The sequence below is a fragment of the Neolamprologus multifasciatus genome, chromosome 15 (genome assembly GCF_963576455.1).
Source record: "Neolamprologus multifasciatus chromosome 15, fNeoMul1.2, whole genome shotgun sequence".
In the NCBI taxonomy this organism is placed as follows: Eukaryota; Metazoa; Chordata; class Actinopteri; order Cichliformes; family Cichlidae; genus Neolamprologus; species Neolamprologus multifasciatus.
In genome coordinates, this window is record NC_140453.1 from 6,524,749 (window position 1) to 6,549,673 (window position 24,925).

Consider the following 24,925-nt stretch of genomic DNA (forward strand, 5'->3'; position numbering starts at 1 on the left):
TGTTTGGACATGCTATTAATTAAGATGAAAATATGCATGAAGTGCTGAAGGTTATATAACTGCCCCTGATTTTCCTCTTCTCCCTTCTTTTTTCCCCGAGAGCAGTTTCTTTATTATTATTTCCCCCTTCAAGTTGGATAATGTGTTTAAATAGTAAACATGGGATTACCCGGGAGCTGAAACATTCAATGCCATACTGTCCGGGTTTTCCCTTTTTTATTGTAGTTACATTCAGGCTTGCAAATATTCACAATCAATCAATCTATCATAGGCCATGCTATGTCAATAAAAAATTATTTTTTTTTAAATCTCTAACTATAGTTATTCCTTATACTTCAGGCTCTACCTTGCTCGAGTATCTTGTGCAGAGTGTCAGTACTGATTCCTGTTACTTTTGCTACTCTGGGCAACTATAAAAATTGTGGTTAAAGCAGTAACCACTGGTTTTACTAATCCATTACAGTCCATTTGCTTGGTCTATGCCAATACCTAAAGCCATTTTCTGGCTTTTGTTTGTATTCAATAAGAAGTGCTTTCTGTGATATGATAATATCAAGTCTTTTATTAATGTATTACTTGTTTCGTCTTAGTTATGTCAATGTTTTTTAATCTGATCAGTCCTGTGTTTGTGCTGCTTGTTATTCAATTTTAATAATTGTGCAAATTTTTTTCAGTTTCTTAAATCCCTCGCAAATTTAGCTTTCTTTTAACCTGCTTTTACATTTTCCATTATCTTTGATTATTTTCTTTAAATCACTTTGCAACTGCTGTTTTTGGAGCTTGCGTCATAAATACTGGTTAGTTACTTTAGTGGGTTTCTTTCTGTAAAGCACTGGCATTTGTGCTTTAATATTTCGTTCTTAGTGTAGTGGTTTAAAACTCTTATCACATATCAACTGCCATTATGCAAGTTTCAAAAAACATCCTTCCTCAAAGTGATGCTGAAAAACTTGTTTATGCGTTCATTACATCTAGTAATTCATTACAAGAGTACTGACAAGGATTAGAAAGAGAGAACATATTTCTCCCATACTGACTTTTTTCACTGGCTCCCTGGTAAAATCAAGAATTGAATTTACAAGGTCTTGAATAACCTGGCTCCATCTTATCTTAAAGACCTCAGTTCCATATCACCCTCTGTGCTTTCAGACTGGTGGCTTACTTCTGGTTCTGTTTGAAAGTAGAATGGGAGGGAGAACCTTCAGCTTTCCGGCTCTATTTTGGAACTAGCTACCAGACAGACGCTATCTCTACTTTTAAGATTAGGCTTAAAACTTTTCTTTTTGATTAAGCATATAGTTAGGGCCGGATCAGGTGACCTTCCCTTAGTTAGATAAGATAAACCCTTATTAGTCCCACATGTCCTGCAAAAGGTAGGAAGCTGGGAGCTTCCAATGATGCACTGTATTTCTTCTTCACTTACCTTTTTCACTCACGGTGTGTTTATACATCACTTTGCATTTGATAATTATTCTGTCTCTCTTCCACAGTGTCTTTTGTGCCATCTCCCTCCCCTCACACCCAACTGGTTGCCGCAAATGAGCCTGATTTTGCTGGAGGTCTCTTCCTGTAAAAGGAAGTTTTTTCCTTCCCACAGTCATCAAAGTGCTTGCTCACAGGAGAGTCTGATTGCTGAAAAATTCTCTCTATTATTTTACAATCTTTACAATATAAAGTGCCGTGAGGTGACTGTTTTTGTGATTTGGCACTACATAAATAACACTGAACTAAATCGAGCACATTTATAAACAAAAGGTTTTTGGTTCAATTTCAGCTGGAGAAACAAATCCTCTTTGCAGGGCATCTGGGGTAAAAACTCTTCTAAATCAAACATGTGGAGCTACCTGCTGTGGTGACCCCTTGTGACAAGGGAGACATCAAAAGTAGCCTTTAACTTTCTGGTTGATCAATAAGTTTCATGAAGCTTACAGGCTCAGGTGAAGAATACAAGGCCTGGAATCTGTAGTGCTGGTACATAATAAAGGTGTCAGCAGCTTTAGAATATTAGTTTAAAATTCAAAAGCACTGTGTAAATTCTTATGGATATTATATTCTGCTACAAAGTGTGGTCTGTTTGCATCTGGTGCCCTGAATCTGACTCACAGAAAACCTGTACACTAATTCAATCTTTCTGTAAAAACTGCCAAGAGCTCTGACTCAAGCCCTTTACATCCAAGCCTCTGGACCTCATTATTTCTAACCTCACTGTTACTCTAAGTAGGTCAGTACAACAGTGGTGGGAAACTAAATTCTCATTTGAAAATTGGGGAGATACAGGACTGCGACAGTTTTTCCAGCGTACAAGTTTTAAGTCATTCGGATACATAAGCACTCCCACCAACAGATGTGGTAATTAATAACTGCATGTTTATTTACAGGCAGTTTTAGTGGTCATTTCAGAGGCAGTTACACAAAAACAGTTATCCGAAAAAAAATCACAGTAAACAACAATACAAGGCAGAAAAAAACAAGATATTCAAAAAAATAAATAAATCAAAATCATTCAAAATAAACCCAAAATCATTTTTTTGAATACTCCCTAGCTATACATAAAAGAAGTGGCTCTATCGTGCAGACACAATCCTCCACAGGCTGCTGAAACTGTGAGAAACTGCACTAAATCTGATAAGACCTTTGTTGAAAACTGAGAGAAACACAAATAGATGCCAAAAAACACCCAACATAAAATGGGGATTTTCTATTCCTGTCTAAATGCATGTTTTGCCAAAGTAGAATATATCAACTCATGTCCACACTGTGGATGGTACTGAGCCAAAAATGAATAAAACAACAAATGAACAGATACGTTTGGAGCCCAGCACGTGCAAATGTATCATCCAGTCAGCAGTCCATCCCTTTAAAGCAATACTTAAAGTGAACTTGACACACACAGTACTGCATGTGTATGACGTACACATGTGCTTGTTCACATTGTAGAGTAGGGTAAAACACTCACACATCCACTGTTTTTGATCAGTTTTCTTCTACGCTAAAAAATAAACCACTGCTTTACAGCACCTACCTTTCCGCTTCAGAGCCCCAAACCTCCAAAGCATCCTTCCAGGTGAAATGCTCAGATTTAATGCTATTTAATAATGTGGCTGTACACATCATTTTTAGGACTTTTAATAGACATATAAACAGATTTAACAAAAAAATCATAATTAGCCCACAAAAATGGACCAGTATTTATTCATGACTGATTTATGATTTAATCAATATTATTTTTCTGCACCAAACTATTAATCTCTATAATCTCCTGTTAATAATAATAATAATTTTCCTTTTTTCCCCCATTGAGAAAAAAGTATGGGAATTTAAGTTGTGCAATAAACTAAAAAGGACACGTATTTCCACATAACATAAAATCTGCTTTGATGAGTTCTTCCATTAGAAAATGTGCATTTTGTGGCAAATTTGAGGATCAGTTAAAAGTATCTATATCTATGCTACAGATGAAAACTCCAAGTGCATCCAGAACCACAGACAACAAAGCAGCGCCTCTTCTTTCAGGACACAGTGGTGGCAATTTATAGAGGTCCAGCATGAAGCAGGGCCTGATGAACTCATCGCTGCATAGCTCTGATGACCCACTCTGCTGTAGGATTCACCTGGTAGAGGTCTTTCATATACGTTTCCCCATCTAGGCATCTTTCCTCTTTGAAGACGACAAGAAGAAGAGCAGACAGAGAGAAACATTAAACACATTGACAGCATGTACTGTCACGACTTAAAATCCATATTTGTGCCATAGAAGCTGTTTTATGAGCAAGGAAATTAATATTGTAGTGCATGTTTTTAGTTTACACATGTAATTTTATGGGAGCAGAACTCACTGATGTTTCCGCCAATCTCATAGAGACACAAATCATCTGTTTTTACCGCCAACGAGCTGGAAGGATGAGAGAGATGAGAGACGCAGTCAGAGGACATGCGGGCATGTGAGAGCTTCTCTGTTTGTGTTGTTAATATACATGTTACCTGTCCTGGCTCAGGAAGCGTGTTAACACATCACAAGCCTGCAAGTCTTCGGTAAGTTGAAGTGCCATAGAAATCTTACTGAACTGTGGTGCGTGGACTCGGATAATCCCCTGTGAGGTCTCCTGCTTGTACACAGAGTCAGAGAAGCGCAACAGACTGTCAATTACATTAGATGTAAACAGTTGAATAAAATAACGTAATCTAAATCACTCTTCTAAATCAGCGGTCCCCAACCCCCGGGCCTTGGACCGGTACTGGTCCGTGAGTCGTTTGGTACTGAGCCACGAGAGTTGAGGCTCAGGTGTAAAATGTATGGTTTTCAGGGTTTTCAGCGTTATTTTGTTATCGTTTTTATCGTTAACTCGACTTTCCTGGGTCTTTTCACGTGTGTTATGAATACATTTTCTTTTTTTCGGTACCGGTACCAGTTTTATTTTATTGTATTTATCCGCGACACCTTAAAGGCCGGTCTGTGAAAATATTGTCGGGCATAAACCGGTCCGTGGCGCAAAAAAGGTTGGGGACCGCTGTTCTTAATAACCCAGGTACTTACATAAAACCTGGACTAATGACAGCTCAAGAATATGGACTGAAATTGTGGCTCCTCTGTTTAATAAACTACAGTCAAGGTTTAGGTTCACATCACTAAAGTTATTCATCCACTAAGAATCTGTCAAGAGGAACAGATTCATTTTAACACAAGACTGCACAAAAGACAGAACTGCCTAGAATCCCTTCAGTTGCTGATTAACCAATCACTCGTCAGACACCTGTGAGGAAAAGAGGCCGACAGCTAATCAGAGGATTGTGTGAGCTGTATAATGGCTCCTGTATAAATGATTTAAAAATTCAGTCATCATGATCTTCATTGTACTTTTATACAGTAACACTAGATGTCACCATTTCTCAAACTGACTGAAAATACAGTAAAATCTATAGCCATCATAGGCAGACTGACTTGTGTGCTTTTTTCTAAATCTGTCATACATCGTCCTTATGCAAAGAAACCCTTTGTCTGCTCTGACACCTTTACCAGTAGTTTACAGGTGGTCTTCTGATAAACAAGATGTACACGGCCACCAGGTTAATGACTCTAGTCCTCTCATTTCATTGTATCACATTATAGAGTGTGTTTATAATTTATAGATTTCTAATAGGATATTAAAAAAGTATCTCAGTGAAGCCAGGAAATTAAAACTCTTACCTCAGGGATAGTTTTCTCAGACGGTCTTTCAATGGCTATCTTCTTCAGCAGCTTCCGTACGGCTCTCTCTTTTTGCTTCCTCTGACTTTCCATATTTTGGTGCCTGACCTGATTCATAATGAACTTGGGGATCTGGATAAGACAGGCACATCACAGAGATGTACTCCATTAAAACCAAAAAATAATGGTGGTTAGTGAGTAACTAGTTTAACCACACAAAACTGCCACACATGCACAGCTTTAATGCAAAGATTTTTTTTTCTTACAGTCCACAGAAGATTTTGATATCTGATCAGCAGACGGACAATGTTGGCCGTGCTGGTTGCCATGGAGAACTCCTGTTGTTCTGTAACCTTGGACCGAAAGCCTTTAAACATGAAGATGTTGGGCGCCATGATGACAGAGACATTGTTCAGGGTCATTTTATTCTTGGCCTGATTTTTAATGACACGCTGGAAAAACTCCACCAGTGCCTGCAAACACAATATTTCATTTTACTACAAAAATAATCACGCGTCATAAAGGAATAATATAGGGAACAGAAATGTGATGACTATAAAGCCAAATTTACCTTCAAAGTGTCTCGATTGGCTTCAGGTAGCAAAAGGACGAGCAGGTTTAAAGCCTGTAGCTGCTGCTTCTTTGTGGGGAGATCTGTGAATGCACACAAATACACACAGCATGAGTGTGACACTTTGTTGCATCACTATGTGTGTATGAAGCACTTGTCTTAAACAGGAAACATACTGTTAACAGCAATAAATGCATTGAGGTACTCCACGGTCAGTAGTGGATGGGGTAGCTCCCTGATAAACAGCTTCAAAAGGCTAGCAGCATCGTGCTGTTTCATCTGTTGCCACGAAAATGTCCCATCATAGAAGGAGGACTCAAGATCCTGGCACAGCAACTGGAGTTGGGACAGACAGAGAGGCTTTATCAACTTCAAGTACAATCAACAACACTATTACTTTCACATCAGGTGATGTCACGGGAAGGAAAAGCTCAGTTTTAAGCTGCGTTCCCACTGGAAGCGACGGTGAAGAACATTTGGTCAATTTAAGTGACCATGGGGGAAATAACCGATGGTGACCCAAGGTAAACTTCTCAACTTCCAGGTGAGCGACTGAAGCGCCTACCAATGGAACGCAGGAAACCAATAACTGACATATGACCTAATAGTAAATATATTACAGGGTTTCTTAGGTTCAAGGTACAAGTTCAAGGTTCTTTATTTGTCACATGCATAGTTATACAAGTATAACACACAGTGAAATGTAACCTGACACGCTCCTCGACATGTGCAAAAAATTATTTAAAATTAAAGGAATTTGAAATGTACATTGTGCCTGGGTTTAGAGTGTCTGGAAGAGAGTCCTGTCTCAGTCAATTATAGATGATGTGAGAGGGCGGGTGTGTGTGTGTTTAGGGCCCGGATGGCTTGGGGATAGAAGCTCCTCTTGAGTCTCTCTGTCCTTGCTCGGATGATGCGGGACCTTCTACCGGATTGCAGAAGTTGGAACAGTTTGTTGCCAGGATGGGACCGGTCCTTCAAGGCAACCAGAACCTGGAATGTCTGCAGGTTCTGAGCTGTCAGCTTCAAAGTGATGAATGATGGGTGAAGTGTTTTTTTTTCCCCCCAGTGTGGACACTGCTTAAGATGAATGACAGTGTGGTTGGAGACGGAGTAGGGAATATATATGCCCTGGAAGTTGATGCTTGATTTTATTATGCTTGGCGTTATTATAAACCTGAGTTTTTACATTGTCTCTGTGGGAGGTGTGGTCAGCTAAATACTTGAACTAACCTTGACTCTAGTGGCTACTCCAGGGATCCGAAGAAGGCCCTCTGTGTGTAATCCTTCCTCCTCGATATGACTGATAATCTTATGACGAGAGAAAGAAAATGTCATTTAAAAACACCATTAAAACAAACATAAAGCCAATGAGTTGAGTGTAAATTTTGAGGTTTGGAAATATGCTTAAATACACACACATGCAAAAAAACAAACCACGATTACAACAGAGGTTCTCAAAGTGTGGGGCCTGCCCCCTAGGGGGGCGCAGAGTCATTGCAGGGGGGTGCGGTATGAAAAGAGGGGGGAAAAAAGAACGTTTGGACACTGCTAGCATAATGGACAAGTTTTTGACAGGGCTTCCACACAAACGCAAAGCAGGATATGAAGCATCGCCAAATATGTTTCCAAACCAACTTCCTTCCAAGCCAAAGACTAGAAAATATGGTGAAGCATATCTTCCCTTTGGCTTTACCTGCACAAGTGCCGAGGTAGGTCTCCCCCGCAGAACTGGTTTTCCCTGCGTCTGGAGCATGCACTGGGCTCTCCAAATCACGGACAAACAGTATCCCACATTCTTGATTTTTAGTTCACAAACACTTCTTATAATGACTAACTACTCCTGACATTTTGCTCTTTATACAGTAAAGTTACAGCGGGATACAAATAATATCAGGCTGATCCTGCCACAATTTATTCCCCCTGTCCAAATCACGAACAAACAGCATCCCACAGTTGTTTATGTTTTTGAACTTTTTGCACTTTGGGGCGAACATTGTTCTTGTAAAACAAAGGGGGGGCCTAGCAAAAAAAGTTTGGGAACCACTGGATTACAATATGTGAATGTCAGTGCGCTCACCTTCTGCAGTATCAATGGCACTTTGGTTCCAGGAACCCGTCTCTGGTCCTGATCCAATAAAGTGGTAAGAGGAACCCCAAACAATCCACTTTCTGCAAACACAAACAAATAGTGAGTAAAACAAAAGCACTGCACCGCACACAAGCACAGACACCATACAGGCACAGATACCTTAGCTTCCTGTTTGTATGTGTGTAAATGTATTTATCTGTTGTATCTGACTGTGTAATTTGTGTAATGAGACATTTCTATTTAGGCTGTGTGTGTGTGTGTGTGTGTGTGTGTGTGTGTGTGTGTGTGTGTGTGTGTGTGTGTGTGTGTGTGTGTGTGTGTGTGTGTGTGTGTGTTTTTAACCTTTAGTCTTCACTTTCAGGGCCTTGGCTGGCTTGAGGTCTATCCCAGAAGTGTCAAACAGAGCAGTCATCTCCACAAGCACCAGTCTATGCACCTGACAGAACATTACACACAGACACAGATACACACAATGATGATACTAAACAGTAAGTGAATGTGGAGACAGCTCATCAAACACTTGTCTTGTAGGCATAGATACACAGATCACTGTGTTACATCATTTTACCTTTTTCATATCCAGAGGAGACAGGTCTCCTATTCGCGTCTGACCCGTTTTATCTGGGAGAAGCTTGAAGTTCTAGGGAGGAAAAATAAAGCTAAATTAACTTCTTATTGTATTTACATTCAGTTAGTGTAAAAGTGAGTTAACTGCATGATGATAGATACAGAAAAACAATTATCTGACATCATCTGTATGATCAGTGAAATTGTTCTGTTATACCAGCTCCAGCCACCAGATGTCACTAAGATTTAGCTCCAACACCATATCTGCTAATTGACAACACCATATATAGGGCAAAAATGCTTATCAACTTCCAACACTGTATATAGATCAAAAAAACAAATTCCAACCAAACTGTAACTCAAAAACAAATCTGATTATAAGGGTCTGCAATCCAACACAACAACAACTGTGTGCAAATAGTTTTTTCTGTGCTGCCATATCCATCTTCTGCTCTTCCTGGTAATTACTGACCTCCAACAACTAATAGGAGAGCAATTCAAATAGCTTTGCCATGCTCGCCTGACAATGTAAATGATCAGTGCATCCTCTTTTGGCTCTAAAGTGTCAATGCTGTCTATTGCACAAGCACAGACATGTTCAGACAATAAGAAAAATAAAGAAACACCATTAAGGAAGTGAATATGCACATGACCTTTGTGTCCGTGTAAATTCTCAGAAATGCAGCTCACCGGTAGTTTGTCGTCAGGAGAGTTAAGGCTCCGGGTGACCTTAAAACTTTGGTGGTTGTCCCTGTAACTGAGCGCCTGCTCTGAAAACGCCACGTCAACATTCAGCTCTGTCTCCGTTTCTGTTTAGAGACACACACAATGAAGAAATAAAACTTATGACCACACATGTAGGGTAGTACAGATATGTTTATGATAGCTAAGTGCAAGTGTATACAAAGAGACAACTGGATGTGTTTTATTGGAGTTTAAGAGTGCAGCGAATTAGTCACTGCAGCACTCATAAAAAACCTATTCTCTGCAGCTTTATCTTCTCTGTTGTGGAGAACTTTGCCAGACTTATGCTTATTATACAGTCACATATATTATGTGAACATTACAAAAAATCCTGCAGAATTGTAAAAAAAGAAAAAAAAAGATATGACTACACTCTGTTACTTCCTCTTGAATGTTCTCATATCACACAGTGACTCGTGTTAGTTCCCAAATGTGTGTGTGTGTTGCTAGGCAGATTTTTTTTCTTTTTGGTGGTGGTGGTGGTGGGGGGTCTCAGTTAGTATTTATGACACTGACTCATATTGTAAGCACGTGTCTGCATGAGTATGCAGCACATACCGGTTGAAGGGGCACCTTTCTGTCCATTCTCACTTCCTTCTTTGGATTTTTGAGGCTCCACATCCTGCTACACACAGCATAACACACACACACACACACAGACGTGAACAACACAGCAGTCAACAAGTTTAACAAGTCACAAATTTATAGAAAGCCCTGTTACACATTATCTTTTCTGTTAATTAGTGGACAAAGTCTGTGTGTGAGTGTGAATGAAATAAATATGAGAGGCTCAAACTGTTCAAACAGTTTGGACTAAAGACAGATTTAAATTTAAAAGTATTATTTGTTAAATTTATTTCTGATTATAAATCTTGATTCCTGTATTTTATTTTATTTTTTTAATTTATCAACGATAACTCCAGTCAACTCTTTAACCCGTACTGAATTTGCAGTGATGTCATAAAATGTTGGATTTGTTTAGGGAACTAGCAAGTGAATACTGCGAGACCTGTACTGAAGTGAAACACAAATTTGTGACCACTTCCTTTGTGGTACGTGAAATAACAGAACACTGAAAATGTTTATTTTCATGGACATCGAGTTAATTTTAACTAAAAGGGAAAACCTCATAAATGTCATTGTCAGTTCCCTTATGATTTTTCCAAAGGGTACTGACAATGATTTGAGGATCTACATAGTCATGCATAGCAGCGTGACTGAGGCATAGGTCTATGCAAGTCAGTCAAAAGTCTGCGACCCTTGTATGTGTCTCTTTGCAACCAAAAATGGTAATCAACAACTCTAAAGTATGACGTCACTTGAAACTTCAAAACAAATTCGCTATGAGTGTACTTTGTGTTATGCATGAGTTCTGATCAGTTGTTTATAATTTAATTTGTTGTTTAGGTTGTAAAGTTGGCAGCATTAATCTCTTTTTGTCTTTTGTTGTTGCTGCGTTTTAAAGAACAGTAAAAAGAGTTGGCTTCCACCCCGTCAAAATTGGTTGTTCATCCAGTTTATGTGCTTTGGCGCCGACCCCGGTGTATAGTACAACAATCCAAATGTTGAATGTTGCATCAAACACTTAATATCCTCAATAGTTGTCATGTGGGCTGTGTAGCAAAAAGATTAAGAACACTAAACAATTTTCCACCAGCAGGACTGAAGATAAGTTACCAGCAATGATTGAAGCTTGATTTAAGACTGTGCTACCCTGTTAAACTCACAAATTACACTAGTAAGAATTCAGTGTGCTTATTGTACCACATGGAGAGTTTCCTGGCTGAAGTATCTAAATTAAGATACAGTCGTAGCCTAGAAAGTACCCCACTGTAAAACCACATCTTGTTATCCACACTATATTTATTATGCATATGTAAAAAAAAAGTGTACAGCCAAAAGGTGGATCATCACTGTCCAGATGGCAGCAAGGTGTGGTTGGGAGTTGTCTTTTGTTTTGGGCCTCTAAGCAGACACCTCATCTCATCCATATGCTCAGGTGCCAGTGATGATCTGAGGAGTTTCAATTACTCACTTCAGAGCTTCCTGGTCTTGGGCTGTGCACATGCCACACCAGCTTGTGATGTTTCCTCTTAAGATGCTCTTTATATTACCACTACAGCTCACTGGGTTGAGCAAGGCTCCAGGAGCTGGGCTTGTTTCTGGCCTGGATCCTCCCCCTGCTTTCCTCTCTATTCTCTACTGTCTTTGACCAATAAATAATATAAATGCAAACAAAATTATTAAATAAGAAAGAATCATATATATTATATTTACTGCTCTTCTGTACAAGCTAGCAAGAACTTTACTGTCTTTTGCCAGGCTAAGCTAAATCAACCATTGCTCTAACTTTGTAATCAGGCATTAGAATGGCTACTCACAGCAAGAAAGCACTAGAGTCTCAATGGGGTTTGACTGACTGCAAAATACTGAGTCAATTATATTTACCAGCCAAGTATGACCCCCCCCCCCCTTTGCATTCAAAAATGCTTTAAGTATTTTGTGGCACAGATGCAACAAGGTGTTGGAAATATTCCTCAGAGATTTTGTCCACACTGAAATGATAGCGTCACACGGTTGGTGCAGATTTGTTGATCTATAATGAATCTAGAATCTCCAGTTCAATCACATCCCCCAAAGGTGCTCTGTTGCATTGAGATCTGTTGACTGTGGAGGCAATTTAGGTATAATGAACTCATTCTGTTTAATGAATCAGTTAGAGATGATTTGAGCTTTGTGACATGGCGTGCTACCATGCAATAAGCAGTCATTAGGAAAATCCCAGGAGATCAGCAGTTTCTTAAATACTCAGACCAGCACGCCAGGCTCCAACAATCGTGCAGCATTCACAGTCACTGAAACCACCTTTCTTCCCCATTCTGATGCTCAGTTTGAACTTCAGCAGGCTGTCTTGAGCATGTTTACATATCTAAATGCATTGAGTCCCTGCCACGTGATTGGCTGATTAGATATCTGTGTTAATGAGCAGTTAAAAAGGTGTACCTTACAATGTCGCTGGTGAGCTGGCATTTTGTGTCAAGCACAGTGTTGATCTGCTAACCTTATCAGGGCGTCGGAATATATCTCGAACATCAGGAAGTTGTTGCCGGTTACGTCGCCTTAAGGTCTGCTGCACTGATGCCACGCGACGTTCTACGGCTGCCGCCTGAGTCCTGGTGAGCGTGGAAAGGAAAACTGCACTGTCTTCTTCCTGTCAATACATAGATTAAGATCAAACACAAACTTAAATCTATTTGTTGTTTTCACACAATGTTTTACATTAGTCCATCTTTTTTTCTCTCATGTACATGTTTATTTGTATAAGAAGGCTTCAAACGTGACAAAGAATAAATGCTTATTTAAGATCTGACCTGAAAATACGGAACTGATTAACTGTACCTGGACTAACTTCTTATTAATTCAATAAAAGATATATGATTGTCACCTGATCATGATCCACTGTGATTGAATGATCAACAAGCCGCGCTAGACCTGCTTCTGCAAGCCACGCCTCCTCCTGCTCACCCTCTGAAAGAGACAAACAGAATGAGCAATACTGAGAAGGGAAGATGATGGGCAATTCCCTACTTGGTTGCTGAGATGGTGCGGCGTTGCTTAAACAAATCTACAGGTGCAGGAAAGGGAAAGGAGCGACCACATACACAAATGGCTTACATATTCTAACAGGAAGAGCGCGTTTACGCTAGAAAACAATAGTCTTCACACACTAAAGGCTAAATATGACTGAAGAAATGCACAGGAAGTGCATTCCTACTGTGCAAGCCAATGCAGAGCCAGTATCCACAAGTCTGAGCTGGCCCAGCAGCGGTGTGTGATAAACAGCTGGTACTTACGTCCCACATGAAACTACTTCAAAACGAGACCCTTAATGTGTTTCCAAACTGTTTAAACAGAGATGCGAATGACGGCAAACGAGCAGAAAATGAGTATAAACATCGGGGTCTGAGGGAGACATACAAAGTGTTACATAAAGAGATGAGTGAAAAGACTGAGCTTTCAGTGAGGAATTCCTCTTCCAGTATAGAAACAGACTTTTACATTAGAATTTGTTTGCGTCTGGACCAGCACATATGTCCAAATAAGTCTACGATCCAAATTTTCCTTCATCCTTTAATGTGTATCTCACCTTCAGGAATTTTCTGCGATTCCTCCTCTTGAACTTCTCCCTCTCCCCTCTCTCCTGCGCCGCCCGAGAATGAAATATTCTCCACCTCCTTCCAATAGTCGTCCATCTGCAGCTCGTCCAAAGAGTCCTTCAAAATGAGCAGACGTGCAGAAAAATGAGGTTTTAAGCTCGCAGTTTCAGCTTCTCTGCCCCGTTTCAGCGATTAATAATTCATTTCAACGATCTTCCAGATATGATCCACAGAGATAATGAAGTAGACAGGTCTCTCAACTGGTCTCAACAAGTCTAGATGGTGGCAGCAACTGGCTGCGCCAACTGTCTGCTCTCACATAACACACATACCACACACACACACACACTTTTCATAAAGTGTATAAGAATTAAAGCAAACCCAAGAGCTTGCGTACTGTGTCACTCCCAGTGCAACTAAGAGAGGGTCAAAATACTGTACATCCTACCAGAGAGCTGTAAAATACTAAAAAAAATTCCTATACAGCGGAATATTGTAGGAATGAAATGAAGTATTTGCCCCAACAGACTGAAAGTGAACAAAATCTGCTGGCTACCTGAGAGTTGTAGCGCTGACATGCAGGCGATGGTCTCGACCTGGAATTGTGGCTGTGCCTGGGGCTGTGGCTGGAGCCAGTCTTGGGGCTGGATCCAAGCTTGGGGCTGGAGGAATGCTGGATTGCAGAATTTTGACTGGGCAGTGACATTGGCTCCGTGCTGCTGGTTTCTGTGCTGCCAGTTTCTGTGCTGCCAGTGGTAGAAGAAGCAGAAGTGCCTCCTTGTTGTCCATTCTGGCTGTGTTGCAGGGTGTACTGGCCTGTTTTGCGGCTGGAGACACAAACAGACGAGCAGGGGAGAGGTTCATGAAACAGGTACGTAATGGACAAAAGTTATAAATTGAGTCATAGGAGTTCATACACTTAGCTGGATATAGCTGCGTAAGGCATTGATTTGCTTATTTTGAAATGCTAATTTATTAAGATTTTTATTTTTTGTGTACCATTGAAATATCAGTGTCTGTGATGCAGAGTAGCAAAAGAGGATCCCAATAAACTAAAGAAATAATATGGCAAGCCAGCAAAACGTATCATCTTGCTATCATAGTGGTCATGATGTAAGACGGGGCAACTAGGTTTCTCTTGTAGCTGCGTACTTTGGACTTAGTAGTGACAGATGCCTTCCACCAGCACTTATTGGAAACATGCTCTGTAAGTACACAGGTGTGTATGCACTGATATTTCCTGTACCTTTAATGACATGAAAACAGGGCGATACAGTAACTTTGGACACGCTGGTGAAAGGCTCCAACTTAAGTTAAGCTATTAGCAAGGTCGTTTCCTAATCAGTCAGCTAATGATGCCAGCATTTGCTTGGAATAAAAATAGCACATCTCGCAGACCTTGGACTTTCTGCTATACAAACACTGCAAACAAAGTTTATCACAAGGCATATTAGTGTGGCTTAGCCTAGGTTAGTTGAGATGGTGTAAACAGATAATACCTGCTAGAAATATCCTACTGATATATCAAGTACATTACTCTAGGTATACAATTTATCTGAACATTCCACCTTCCACATACAGTATTTCAATATCAATACTGTGTGTCATTACATCTTCCTGCTCCAATAATATATTTTTAGTCCTCTGTTTCTCCTAAAAGCCTCTCTCTCATCCTGGTTCTGCTTGAGGTCTTTTCCTCTTAAAAAGGAGTTTTCCCTTCCCATTGTCACCAAGTGCTCGGTCTTAAAAGGGTTGTCTGATTGTGACAGTTTTCCCTCTAATTTTGTGGGGTCTTTACCTTATGATATAAAGCACCTTGAGGAGGACTGGTGCTTTATAAATGTTGCAAATAATCTGATGACATCACAATAGATCAGTGCAGACAGATCAGAGGTAGACTGACATCAAAATGGGGAAAAATAATATAACTCTGATACTGGCTAGCTGGCCAATTAACAATTTTGTAATTCACTACAGTAAATGCAACCGATTTAAGATGTTCCAGGACTGCTTACTATGAACTTCTTTAAATTTGACCACAACATTAGCAACTAAAATGGACTTGCAACCAAAAAATGTCATGAAAAATATGAGTTTATATTGACGATAACACAGGCCTAGTTCAGGTCAGTGTACTACGTTAATACAATTAGTTAATTGGAACAAGAAAGATGAGTTATAAAGATGAGTTACTGTTTATTCTTTTTTTTCCTGGTACACAGATATCACAGGCACAGGTGTCCCTCCAGTAAAAGGTAGAATCAAACCCAAACCCAGCGAGTGCCACTCACTTTTTTCCCCCCTTGGAATTTCAGCTCCCATCACACTGACAAAAGGCCTCTTGTAACATGTGCATTTTTCTGCTGGATTTGAAAGCACACACTAAAACTGAACATTAACAATATAGAAACTATTCATTTTTATGTTTTTTCTTGCTGATTTTAAATGTTGAATGCAACATTTCTTATGTATTTATTCTGCTTGTGCCCACTAATAAAGACACAAAGTTTTCATACCTGCTGTACTACAATTAGTAGCACCTCTGTTACTATATATTGTGTAATTACAACATCCAGGAGAAGAATAAGGGGAAAACGCTATTACATCAGCTTATTGAAATGTCCCAGAGCATCAGCATGGATTCTAAACTGTGCCAACAACAGCAGCAAAGCTTTCTTCAATTATAAGATTGATTAAGCATGACAACATTTGTCTCTCTTTCCTTTAAGCAACAAGAGTTATATTGAGCAAGCCACTACACTTGTAGTGCAAGTGAAGCTCCTTAAGGGTTTGTGGTTTCGGTGTCACACATCAATCAAGCTGAAGTGCTGCTTTCAACAATCTTGTCATTCATCCATCTTTTTGCAAATTATCAGTGTCATCTCATTTACCCAAAAATATAGAGCTGTACACCCATCAGCAAGGCTGTTTAAAACATCGGACACCACGACAATAAAACTGATTGGAACAGGCCCCTCAATTAAAAAACTACAAGTATGGCTCCTGAGTCCGAACACAGTTATTCCCGTTTCTATTAAAGGGTGCTGTCATGCACCAATATAGACCTAATATTTCAAATGTATGCTTGAGAATCATTATAAAGCTCTCAAATAACAAAACAATGACTTATTAGGTGTTTGTGAGAGATGACATGTTTAGTCTGTATATACAATATGTTTATAAAGCATTAAATCACTAATAAATGGGACATTAGGTCAATTTCAATACAGTATAACACAGCAAGAATACCAAAACAAAAAAGTCCTATATAACTAATATTTAAATGTATTTTATATTAGAATTATATAAAATCACAATAACTTCACTTTGACATATGCTAAAGCCAACAAAGAAAAGGAGGGAGAAGAAAATCGTGTAAAGTAAAGTTGCCCTTTGTGCAAACAAATGATTTACTTTCAGGTAATGAAGCTAAGCAGAACGTACACAAAAATGCAAACACGTGCAAATGTTCCAACACGCGTACATTAACTCTGCACATATTCACACACTCATGTACACAGGTGTTCAAAAGCAAAAGATAAGCACCAATGACTTTTAACTGAAAACTGCAATTTTCTACAAATCTCCAATGAAATGGAGGAAGTGAAAATCAGTTACTCCCAGGGACTAAATGGGATTTCAGACAGAGCGGCACTGAGCTGATGCTCTTTATTAATTAATTTGGAATTATTACCCCAGTATTACCCTGAGGGTTCGTGCTGAGCTACGGCCACATACCACAGCAGACTTCCTGCAACACCGAGTACAACAGAGCCATAAAAACACAAGGATTTAGCTGGAAGTTCTGTGCGATACCACCGACTTCTCTTTATACTTCATCTGTGGTTTTAATTTAAAAAATAAATAAATAATAATAATCCTCTCCCAGTTCATGTCCATGTTGCCTTTAAAAGTCCAGGAAGTGTGATGCTTTCATGTGAGGAAAGACAGCGTTTTCTGATGTACCTCAGAAGATGCGTTTACCCTGAAAGCAGGCAGAGCTATGAGCTCACCACGAGTTAATCGTTTACATATGTTGATTCAGAGCTTCACGATGAACAGTTGGACTAACTCATAAATCAGAGACGAGCAAACAAACACACACACCAAAACGTGCACATTACTTTATCGGTGTTCAAATTCATAAAAGGCGTAAAGCAGCATTTGTTTTTTCTTTACAGTACATTAGATTTACAATGGAAAACATGTTTAAGCCAAATGTATGATTATGCGTCAAAGTGTCTAGCAATTAGCTAATTTTAGTAGTGAAAATAATATCGACTAGTTGGATTGCTGACTGTTTTTGTAAAGACTAAAAAGTAGAAACAAGTTCTGTATGAGTTATATGCAGTAAGATTTAAAATTCTGGAGACCTGTGGGAAACAGATTTCCAGTGTAGTCAGTGGATATCCAGGCCAACATTTTCATTTCTGTCCAGGGGTCAGTGTCTGAAACGTGATTGTTTGATAGCATTGTGACTAAAAGCGGACGACAAACAGAAACCAGAGAGTTACCTGTACCAAAGGTCTTATTACCTACAGACTCTACACATTCCTAACCTGTTTATAGGGGTTTTATGATCCCCGGTCAATTTGATCAAACCCAGCTGTACTTTGCATTTATTAAACTGTGACTTCCCAGGTTCATAGGGTTTCAGAATAAATTGGTTCCTCTGGAGCTGCCAGTTTTGTTTTAAGCACTTTTGTGTTTGTTTGAAACACTTTTGATAATTGAGAAGTTAGCGTTGCTGTGGTAGACTTCTCAGTTCCTGTGGAAATGTGGCAAACGTCATGTCTGCTGAACATTGGCAAGGTTAAAGTGACACTGTGAGTATCATGCCAAGCTGGTTATCATTTAGGCATTTGCCTGCATTTTAATAATTGTATCTGACACTCAAACTCAGAATCTGGCAAAAATGAACTTCAGATCGTCAGCGATCTAACTGGGTAAGACACTCCTGCCACATTTTCATTTCAATACAATCATGTCATTCATGGAAATGTATTTACGACCTTGTTAAAAATTAACCTAAGGTTGTTGATCACTAACAATCAGTTTAAACCCAAAGTTCAGGTCTGCCTCCTGTTTGTGTCTTCCTACAGTGTTAAAGTCAAGGTCGCAAAGCACACATCAAATTAATGCAAAGAAATTTGTTTAAGGCTTTGCATACAACATCACTTTGCTTGCTTATGCACACACACACAGTCTGAGAGGCTCAGCAGGCTGCCCTTGTGAGCAAAACAAACACATTCTCACTTTGGCACACGTACAGTACATATACATATTATCTTTGAAGTATATAGAGTGCTGCAGTGGTGTGTATAATTGTTCTCGGTACCTTTTTCCACACCTTTTATCAGCTGCTTAGAGCTGCTGACAAAGACAGATTGCGCAAGGCCGTGTGTGCGCGCGTGGACTGAACACAGGCTATAAAAATCAATCCCATGCTGTGAGCTGCAAACAGGAATGAGAGAAAACAGTGGCACACACAAAGAGCCAGTTCAGCACACATGAGGTGAACATGAGTCAAGATCTGAGGAAGCGAATTTCCCACATGACCAGCGTGACTTTATGAATCACTCCAGTGGCACAAAACATGATTTGGTGGAGTAAATGTAGCTTTAAATGAATCAAAGCAGATGTTATATTCGCAATTTCTAACAATTTATTAAAATTCCATCTGATCTATTCAAGAAGTAACAGCTATTATTATGTTAAAGACATACGATCATATTAAATATGGAGTAAGTTACAGCCTCGGCCTACAGCATTAAGATGAAGCTAATATTTTAAAGCATTTGTAAAACAATCTTCTACTCTTACTATAAAACACCAAATCTCTACATTTTTGCCCACCAACTCCTTCCTATACGATCTTGAGTTCAGTGACCAAACTTGGCACACGGGTACATCTTAGGTCCTTGAAGGTTCTTATCTATCGCATATATTATGACATCACCACATTGCATAGCAACAACATACCAATAGGCTAAAATGACCCTTTTATTTTTACTATGTAAGCGCCTCTAACACCTTAAAAAGCATTGTATTATATTAATTTGATGATAAAATCTAACTTATATCTACAAAACTTAAATATTATGATATATATGCAATCATGTTGCCAGGCAACTACTTAAAAGTGGACAAAAATCACTGACCGAACAATACTGCAGCACGTACTTGTACTTTGACTTGAGCAGCCATTTTTCTCTTGCACTTTAATTTTACCCATGTTTGGTGTCAGATACAGGGCTTGTTTTCACACAGCTATTGGGATTGACTTCTGACATATTGGGAAATGTTTATTCACTTTCTTGCTGATAGTGAGATCAAAAAGATAACACGCTCGTGTCTGTACATGCTGTAAAGAGAAGCTACAGGAAGATTTATCCCAAATTAAAACATCTGGCTTGCTTGTAAAATAATTAATCATATTTCAATTGTATTTGTTTAATAGGATAAAAAACACCATATGTGGCTTTTGCTTTGAATGTGAAGATATCCCTTTATAAACAACCTAAAAAAAATATTGTCCATAATGTACGACATAAAATTATATAGGAGTGCTTGTTTCAAAACTGACTTTGTAAGGGGAAGACAATCAAACTTATTTTTAAGGCTTCAAAACACAAAGTGAACAATGGGCAGCTGAGGAAAAGGGAAGAGGATGACAAGTGTTTGTGTGTCTGTCCGTGTGTGCACGTGGGTGTGGTATTCCCATTTAGACCAACAGATGCCAGCTGCTCTTTCTGAAGACAGAGCCTAGCTCTGTTTCCCCGTCTTACACAGTTGCTGGTGTCAGCAATGACCCACTGGTTGAACAAATTATCTTCTTGTAGTTCTAATGAATCGACAATACATGACCTATCCATGTCTGTTATAGTACTCCTGATTACTAACTCCTTTGTCATGTGTTTTTCTGTAGTATTCAGTTTTAGCTGCATCTCCTTAATCCTCAGCTCTTCTGTTTGTAATTTGTTTATCCTTACAGGTGCCAGATTTGATCTGACCGATATGTGTTATACAGAACACAGCTGTGTGTTTGCACCCTCTGTGTTGTTGTAATTATTTTGGCCTGATGCCTTGTAACCTTTCATTTATTTCACTTCCTGTTGTAGTGCTCTGTTGTAGAGCTAAACTGTCTGTTTTGTCACGCTAAACTTTGGGAAGTAGTGTTTTATACCAAGTCAAACGAAGCCAAAAGGTAAAGTGCCAAAAATTCCAGTTTCTCAAAATGCTGCCAGGCTCCAAGAGCGAGTCAGTCCCCACAGACCCCCATAATTCCTGAGATTCTGAGAACTGTACAACGGATTGAAGCTTTTTAAGTCACTGAATCTGGAACTGGTGCTGTTGATCGAAGGGTCTGTCCTGTCCAAAAAAACTGTGCTTATTGTCTGGGCACTAATAGCTGGTACATCTATAGATGTACCAGCTAATGCTAGCTAGCATTAGCTGCTAAATTAACATCCAGACTCTCATTCATGTATGGTTTATAAAAAGAAAAACAAAGAAAAGAAAAAAGAATGATGCATTAGCCACTATGCTAAGGCCACTGCTTCAAGAGTAGTCCAAAAATAATAATGACATCACTTTGGTTACAACCCTCTTTTATATACAGTCCATAGTTTATATATGGCAATGGAAAATGTGATATAATAGTGTAAAGTTTCCTTGCTTGAATGTAACAAATAAAGACATCAAATGCGAGACTTGACACATTATGTCTCTCTGGCATTTCCCGATGAGGGGAAACAATGACTACAAAACTAAGCCTCCGCACGTCAACCTAGACAGGATACACATACTCTGCTTGGGAGGTGAGACAAAGGCAGCCTGTAATGTGATGCTGCTTTTCTTTTTTCTTCTAGCTACCTGGACAAGCCATCTGGAACACGCACAGAGATACACACCTACGCACAGGTGTGCGTGTTTGAATCCCAGCTGGGGCTGTTTACTTTTACCAGCCCACAGTTGGTGACGGCAGGTGTTTGCTGATGTAAATGAGCAGACTTCACATCCAGCTCAGCCTGTATGAATCAGCAAGATCCGTTATAAATAAAAGAGTAGCTATACAGTTGTTTCCGTAACACCTTAGTTCTCATTCATCGCTGCCCCAGCGACAGCACCTCTTGAATTACTGAGTCTCTTCCTCATTGTACAAGCAGACAAGAAGGTTGTCAAACCATTAAATAAAACAATAAGCCAGAAACTTAAGCTATGAAATCCAGACAAGGCATGACTACATTCTGCTGCATGAAGAGAACATCAAAACACCAAATCAGATGATGTTTTTCTGGTGGAGACTGGTCACATCGAGCACTAGATTTGAAAAATCTGTGTAGGAAACAGTGACTACTGCCCTGGAGGTTTGTGGCAGCCCAACATGTAATTTATCAGTCATACATTTTACTAACCACATGACATCACAGACAATTATCATTCTGGCCTTATATTCCCACTGTTGCATGGCTCCATAGTGTTTTTTTGCCTAACAAGAGAAAGGTTACTTTTGGGGTTGCCTCAGGAAGGGCATCCGGCATATATAAAAAAAGAAAAATCTGCCAAGTCAAACATGTATGGTTGCTCCTATGTGAATAAGAAAGCAGTTAAAAGTAGTTTCTGTATACTTTGTTACAGTTATGTCTTCAGACACTTCCGAATTATCCTGGTTTTAAACTAAAAACCAAAAGCTTTAAAGTGCAGCAACACAGGCCAAGTATAGAATAACTCTACACCCAGCTTCTATATTTTAAGTGTCAGGGATTTTCTGTTTTGAATCACAGAAAGCTGACTGTCCCATATAGATTATTTGTTTTAAGACATCCTTACAGCTGTTATTTTCATAATAGAACAATCTGTGTAATATAACATGATTTTTTTCTGTTTAAGCTGATGGAAACTAGTGAACAGGATTTACCACAGCCCAGAAGTGTGTCACCAACCACACTGACTAGGGGAATGGGATATATGAAGTACGAGCTAATTTAATACTTCTGCATTTGAGTCTGCTCACTGCTTATAAAACTAGCACTTCGCAGGGGAAGACTTTTCGTAAAGCTACAGTGCTAAGGAAGAGCTGTGGATTAGGTGTGAAATCTTGGCCAGCGGAACAAAACCAAGGTGAAACTTGTTATCTGCTGATTAGGAAAAAGCATAACCAAAGGCAAAGGGCGGAGTTAGGCCAGTGGGAACATAAAAAATGTGGACTGCCTGCAAGCGCAGTACCCCGGGCCACTGCTGGGTTCAAGTTAACGCAGTTAACACTCCGTCCATAGCTGAAGTTCAAAAAAGAAAATGAGGAAAATTAGCATTATCAACGTGACCTTTGCTCTCTTTCACACACACTTCTATCAATGGTCTGTAAGGACGGCATTACAGCTGCACACACTCCCACCTGTGTACGGTGTGCTCGGCGTCCGGTACCGGCGGACAGCTGGACTCACACGGTCCAGTTTGCGGCAACAGTTCCGCGTTGCTGTGGTAACCCGTTAAAACCACTCCCTGTGACTCCATCTGTTGCCGGCTCATGTTTCTCCCGCTTTTCGTCTTTCTTCTATTTTACACACGGTTATGACATCCGATCGCTAATCGATAGATAATCACTTTATCCGTGTATTCCTTCCATCTGTATGAGGATTTGTTGCCGACTCATTCTCACATTTTACTCTCCTCCTCCTGGTTCTCCTCCTTCTCGTCCTCTCGGCTTCGTGTTATCGTCTTTCTCTACAACTTGTCGGTGTGTTTTCTCAGAGGCAGCGCAGGACAGGGGCTGGATTACACTCACAGACCAGCTCCGGGATTGGCCCAAACCCCGCAGAGCAAAGTTTCCGATGTGACAGCGCACCCAGCTGCTCTGACAGGGTACTGAAAGCTTCCTGTACAAATAAGCTCAAGGGGGTTTTTCGAGACGCCTCCATACATCTTCCCAGTAAACACACTTTTCTCCTTAGATTTGAATTATCATCTATCATTTATACACACACACACACACACACACACACACACACACACACACACACACACACACACACACACGTATTAACAGCTTGTGGCACCATTTTTAAAAAGTTGTAAAGCAGGACAATTAAAACCATGTTTCCTATATTTTATAAAGATGGTAACTTTACATGCATTTCATGTAATGTCAACATGGTTCAATCTAATCTGGCTCCACATTGTGTCTTTTGTCCCGTCTTCCTTTCCTCACCCTCAACCCCTGGCACCAGATAGCTGACCCTATCTGAGCATGGTTCTGCTGAAGGTTTCTCCTGTTAAAAGGGAGTTTTTCCTTCCCAAAATTTCCAAGCACTTGCACATAGGGGTCATCTGATTGCTGGTGTTTTTTGGGTTTTTTTAGATTATTGTAGCTGTATTACTTCACCTTACAATATAAAGCCCCTTGAGGCTGTTGTGGTTTGGCTGTATATGAATAAAACTGAATTGAACTGAATGATGTTAAAATCAAAAGTTTGACTACTTTTTAAATTTATACTGCTGATAATTCACATTAAATGTTATAAAATAACTAGATTTAACATTTAGTTTTACATTAAAGCAATAACATTTAACAGTTAGAGTGAGATGTAAAAAGGTTGTCGTGAACATGGTTATAAGTGACCTTAAAAACATTTTTAAAAAATTTAATAAATTTCAGCAATCTACAACCCGTACAGCTAGTGGGACTTAAATGTATGTTATTTGCTCTACTATTTACAACTTTGATTAGGTGGAAGTCAGTGCTCAGTGTTTTTCCACTCTGGATTGATAATGAGCAAAATAAAACTTCCTGCTAGTTTCAGCCATACAGCTTAAGGGTTCTTTAGCTGTCATCTTACTGTTTTGCAGCTGTTGTTTTAAAATACAGCCTAGGGTTCAAGTTCAAGTTTGTGGGCAGCTGCTTTGGCTTTGAAATGAAGTAGTGTTTCTAATATGCAGCTTTGCAAATACTTGAGGGTGTTCACACACTGACCTGAGCCTGCATTATATTAATATCCTGCAAGTTTATACTGGCACCCCCAGGAAAATTGCTTGGAATCATTTTTGGATAACATAACATTTCTAGTAACCACAAATTCTAAACAATAGCTTTTAATATGTGAATAACTAAAAAAGCTACTTGTCACATTACTGTTCAATATGCACAACTACAATATAAAAGGTAAACCGACTACTTTTTTTCTGTGTATGCTGTTATATATGCAGTGTATACTACATGCTTATAACTGTATCATATTTCAAAGGCCCAGAGGCAGTCAGAGCTGATCACAGCACATGCACAGCAGGTAAACTACACATTTGATCCTAAATTTTGAGCACTTACAGGTAACACACATCACATAGCATGTGACCTATGTTTAAAAATGAAAAGGGTTACATACCCATATGCACACACCGGTGTACAAACACAAAAACATTGCTAATTCCTTACCTGAGCCGGAGGTAGTATGTGAATCTGGAGACCATTGTTTTGTTGCCTGATTGAATTCAGTAAAGCTTTGTTTCACAAAGCACAACCTACTCACCATGTGGTGGGAGTTGATAGAATAACTGACCCACCCACACAGTGAAAATTGGATTAGCCAGAGAAGTAAATTAGATTTTTGTGT

At 39.5% G+C, this 24,925-nt stretch overlaps 1 protein-coding gene across 5 annotated transcripts; it reads right to left on the minus strand.

Annotated features, from left to right (window-relative positions):
- Positions 1–1,226: 1,226 nt before the first annotated feature.
- On the minus strand, positions 1,227–24,845 carry arhgap18 (Rho GTPase activating protein 18). Of its 5 annotated transcripts, none has more exons than XM_085132772.1 (18): positions 24,748–24,845; positions 13,873–14,143; positions 13,307–13,433; positions 12,605–12,687; positions 12,221–12,370; positions 9,718–9,784; positions 9,106–9,224; positions 8,417–8,488; positions 8,191–8,284; positions 7,837–7,928; positions 6,990–7,067; positions 5,933–6,092; positions 5,757–5,839; positions 5,452–5,658; positions 5,186–5,317; positions 3,982–4,106; positions 3,837–3,892; positions 1,227–3,658 (listed from the first exon to the last, which is right to left on the minus strand). In XM_085132772.1, the coding sequence occupies exons 1-18, from the start codon at positions 24,780–24,782 to the stop codon at positions 3,567–3,569; spliced, it is 2,043 nt and encodes a 680-aa protein (XP_084988898.1). In that variant the 5' UTR covers positions 24,783–24,845; the 3' UTR covers positions 1,227–3,566. The 5 variants fall into 5 exon arrangements, with proteins under 5 accessions (XP_084988898.1, XP_084988896.1, XP_084988894.1 ...); XM_085132770.1 differs by lacking the exon at positions 24,748–24,845 and adding an exon at positions 22,714–23,159 and having other exon boundaries at positions 1,232–3,658; positions 9,718–9,781; XM_085132768.1 differs by lacking the exon at positions 24,748–24,845 and adding an exon at positions 22,714–23,156 and having other exon boundaries at positions 1,236–3,658.
- Between the last annotated feature and the right edge of the window lie 80 nt (positions 24,846–24,925).

Bases quoted from the DNA above. Each gene is read 5' to 3' on its own strand.
- arhgap18 (XM_085132768.1), bottom strand. From the start codon at position 22,847: ATGAGCCGGCAACAGATGGAGTCACAGGGAGTGGTTTTAACGGGTTAC. The intron at 8,489-9,105 runs GTGAGCTGCATT...TTTCCTCCCTAG, and splicing joins CTCCTGACGACAAACTACCG to AACTTCAAGCTTCTCCCAGA. The intron at 6,093-6,989 runs GTTAGTTCAAGT...TCCCAACTCCAG, and splicing joins GAGTAGCCACTAGAGTCAAG to TTGCTGTGCCAGGATCTTGA.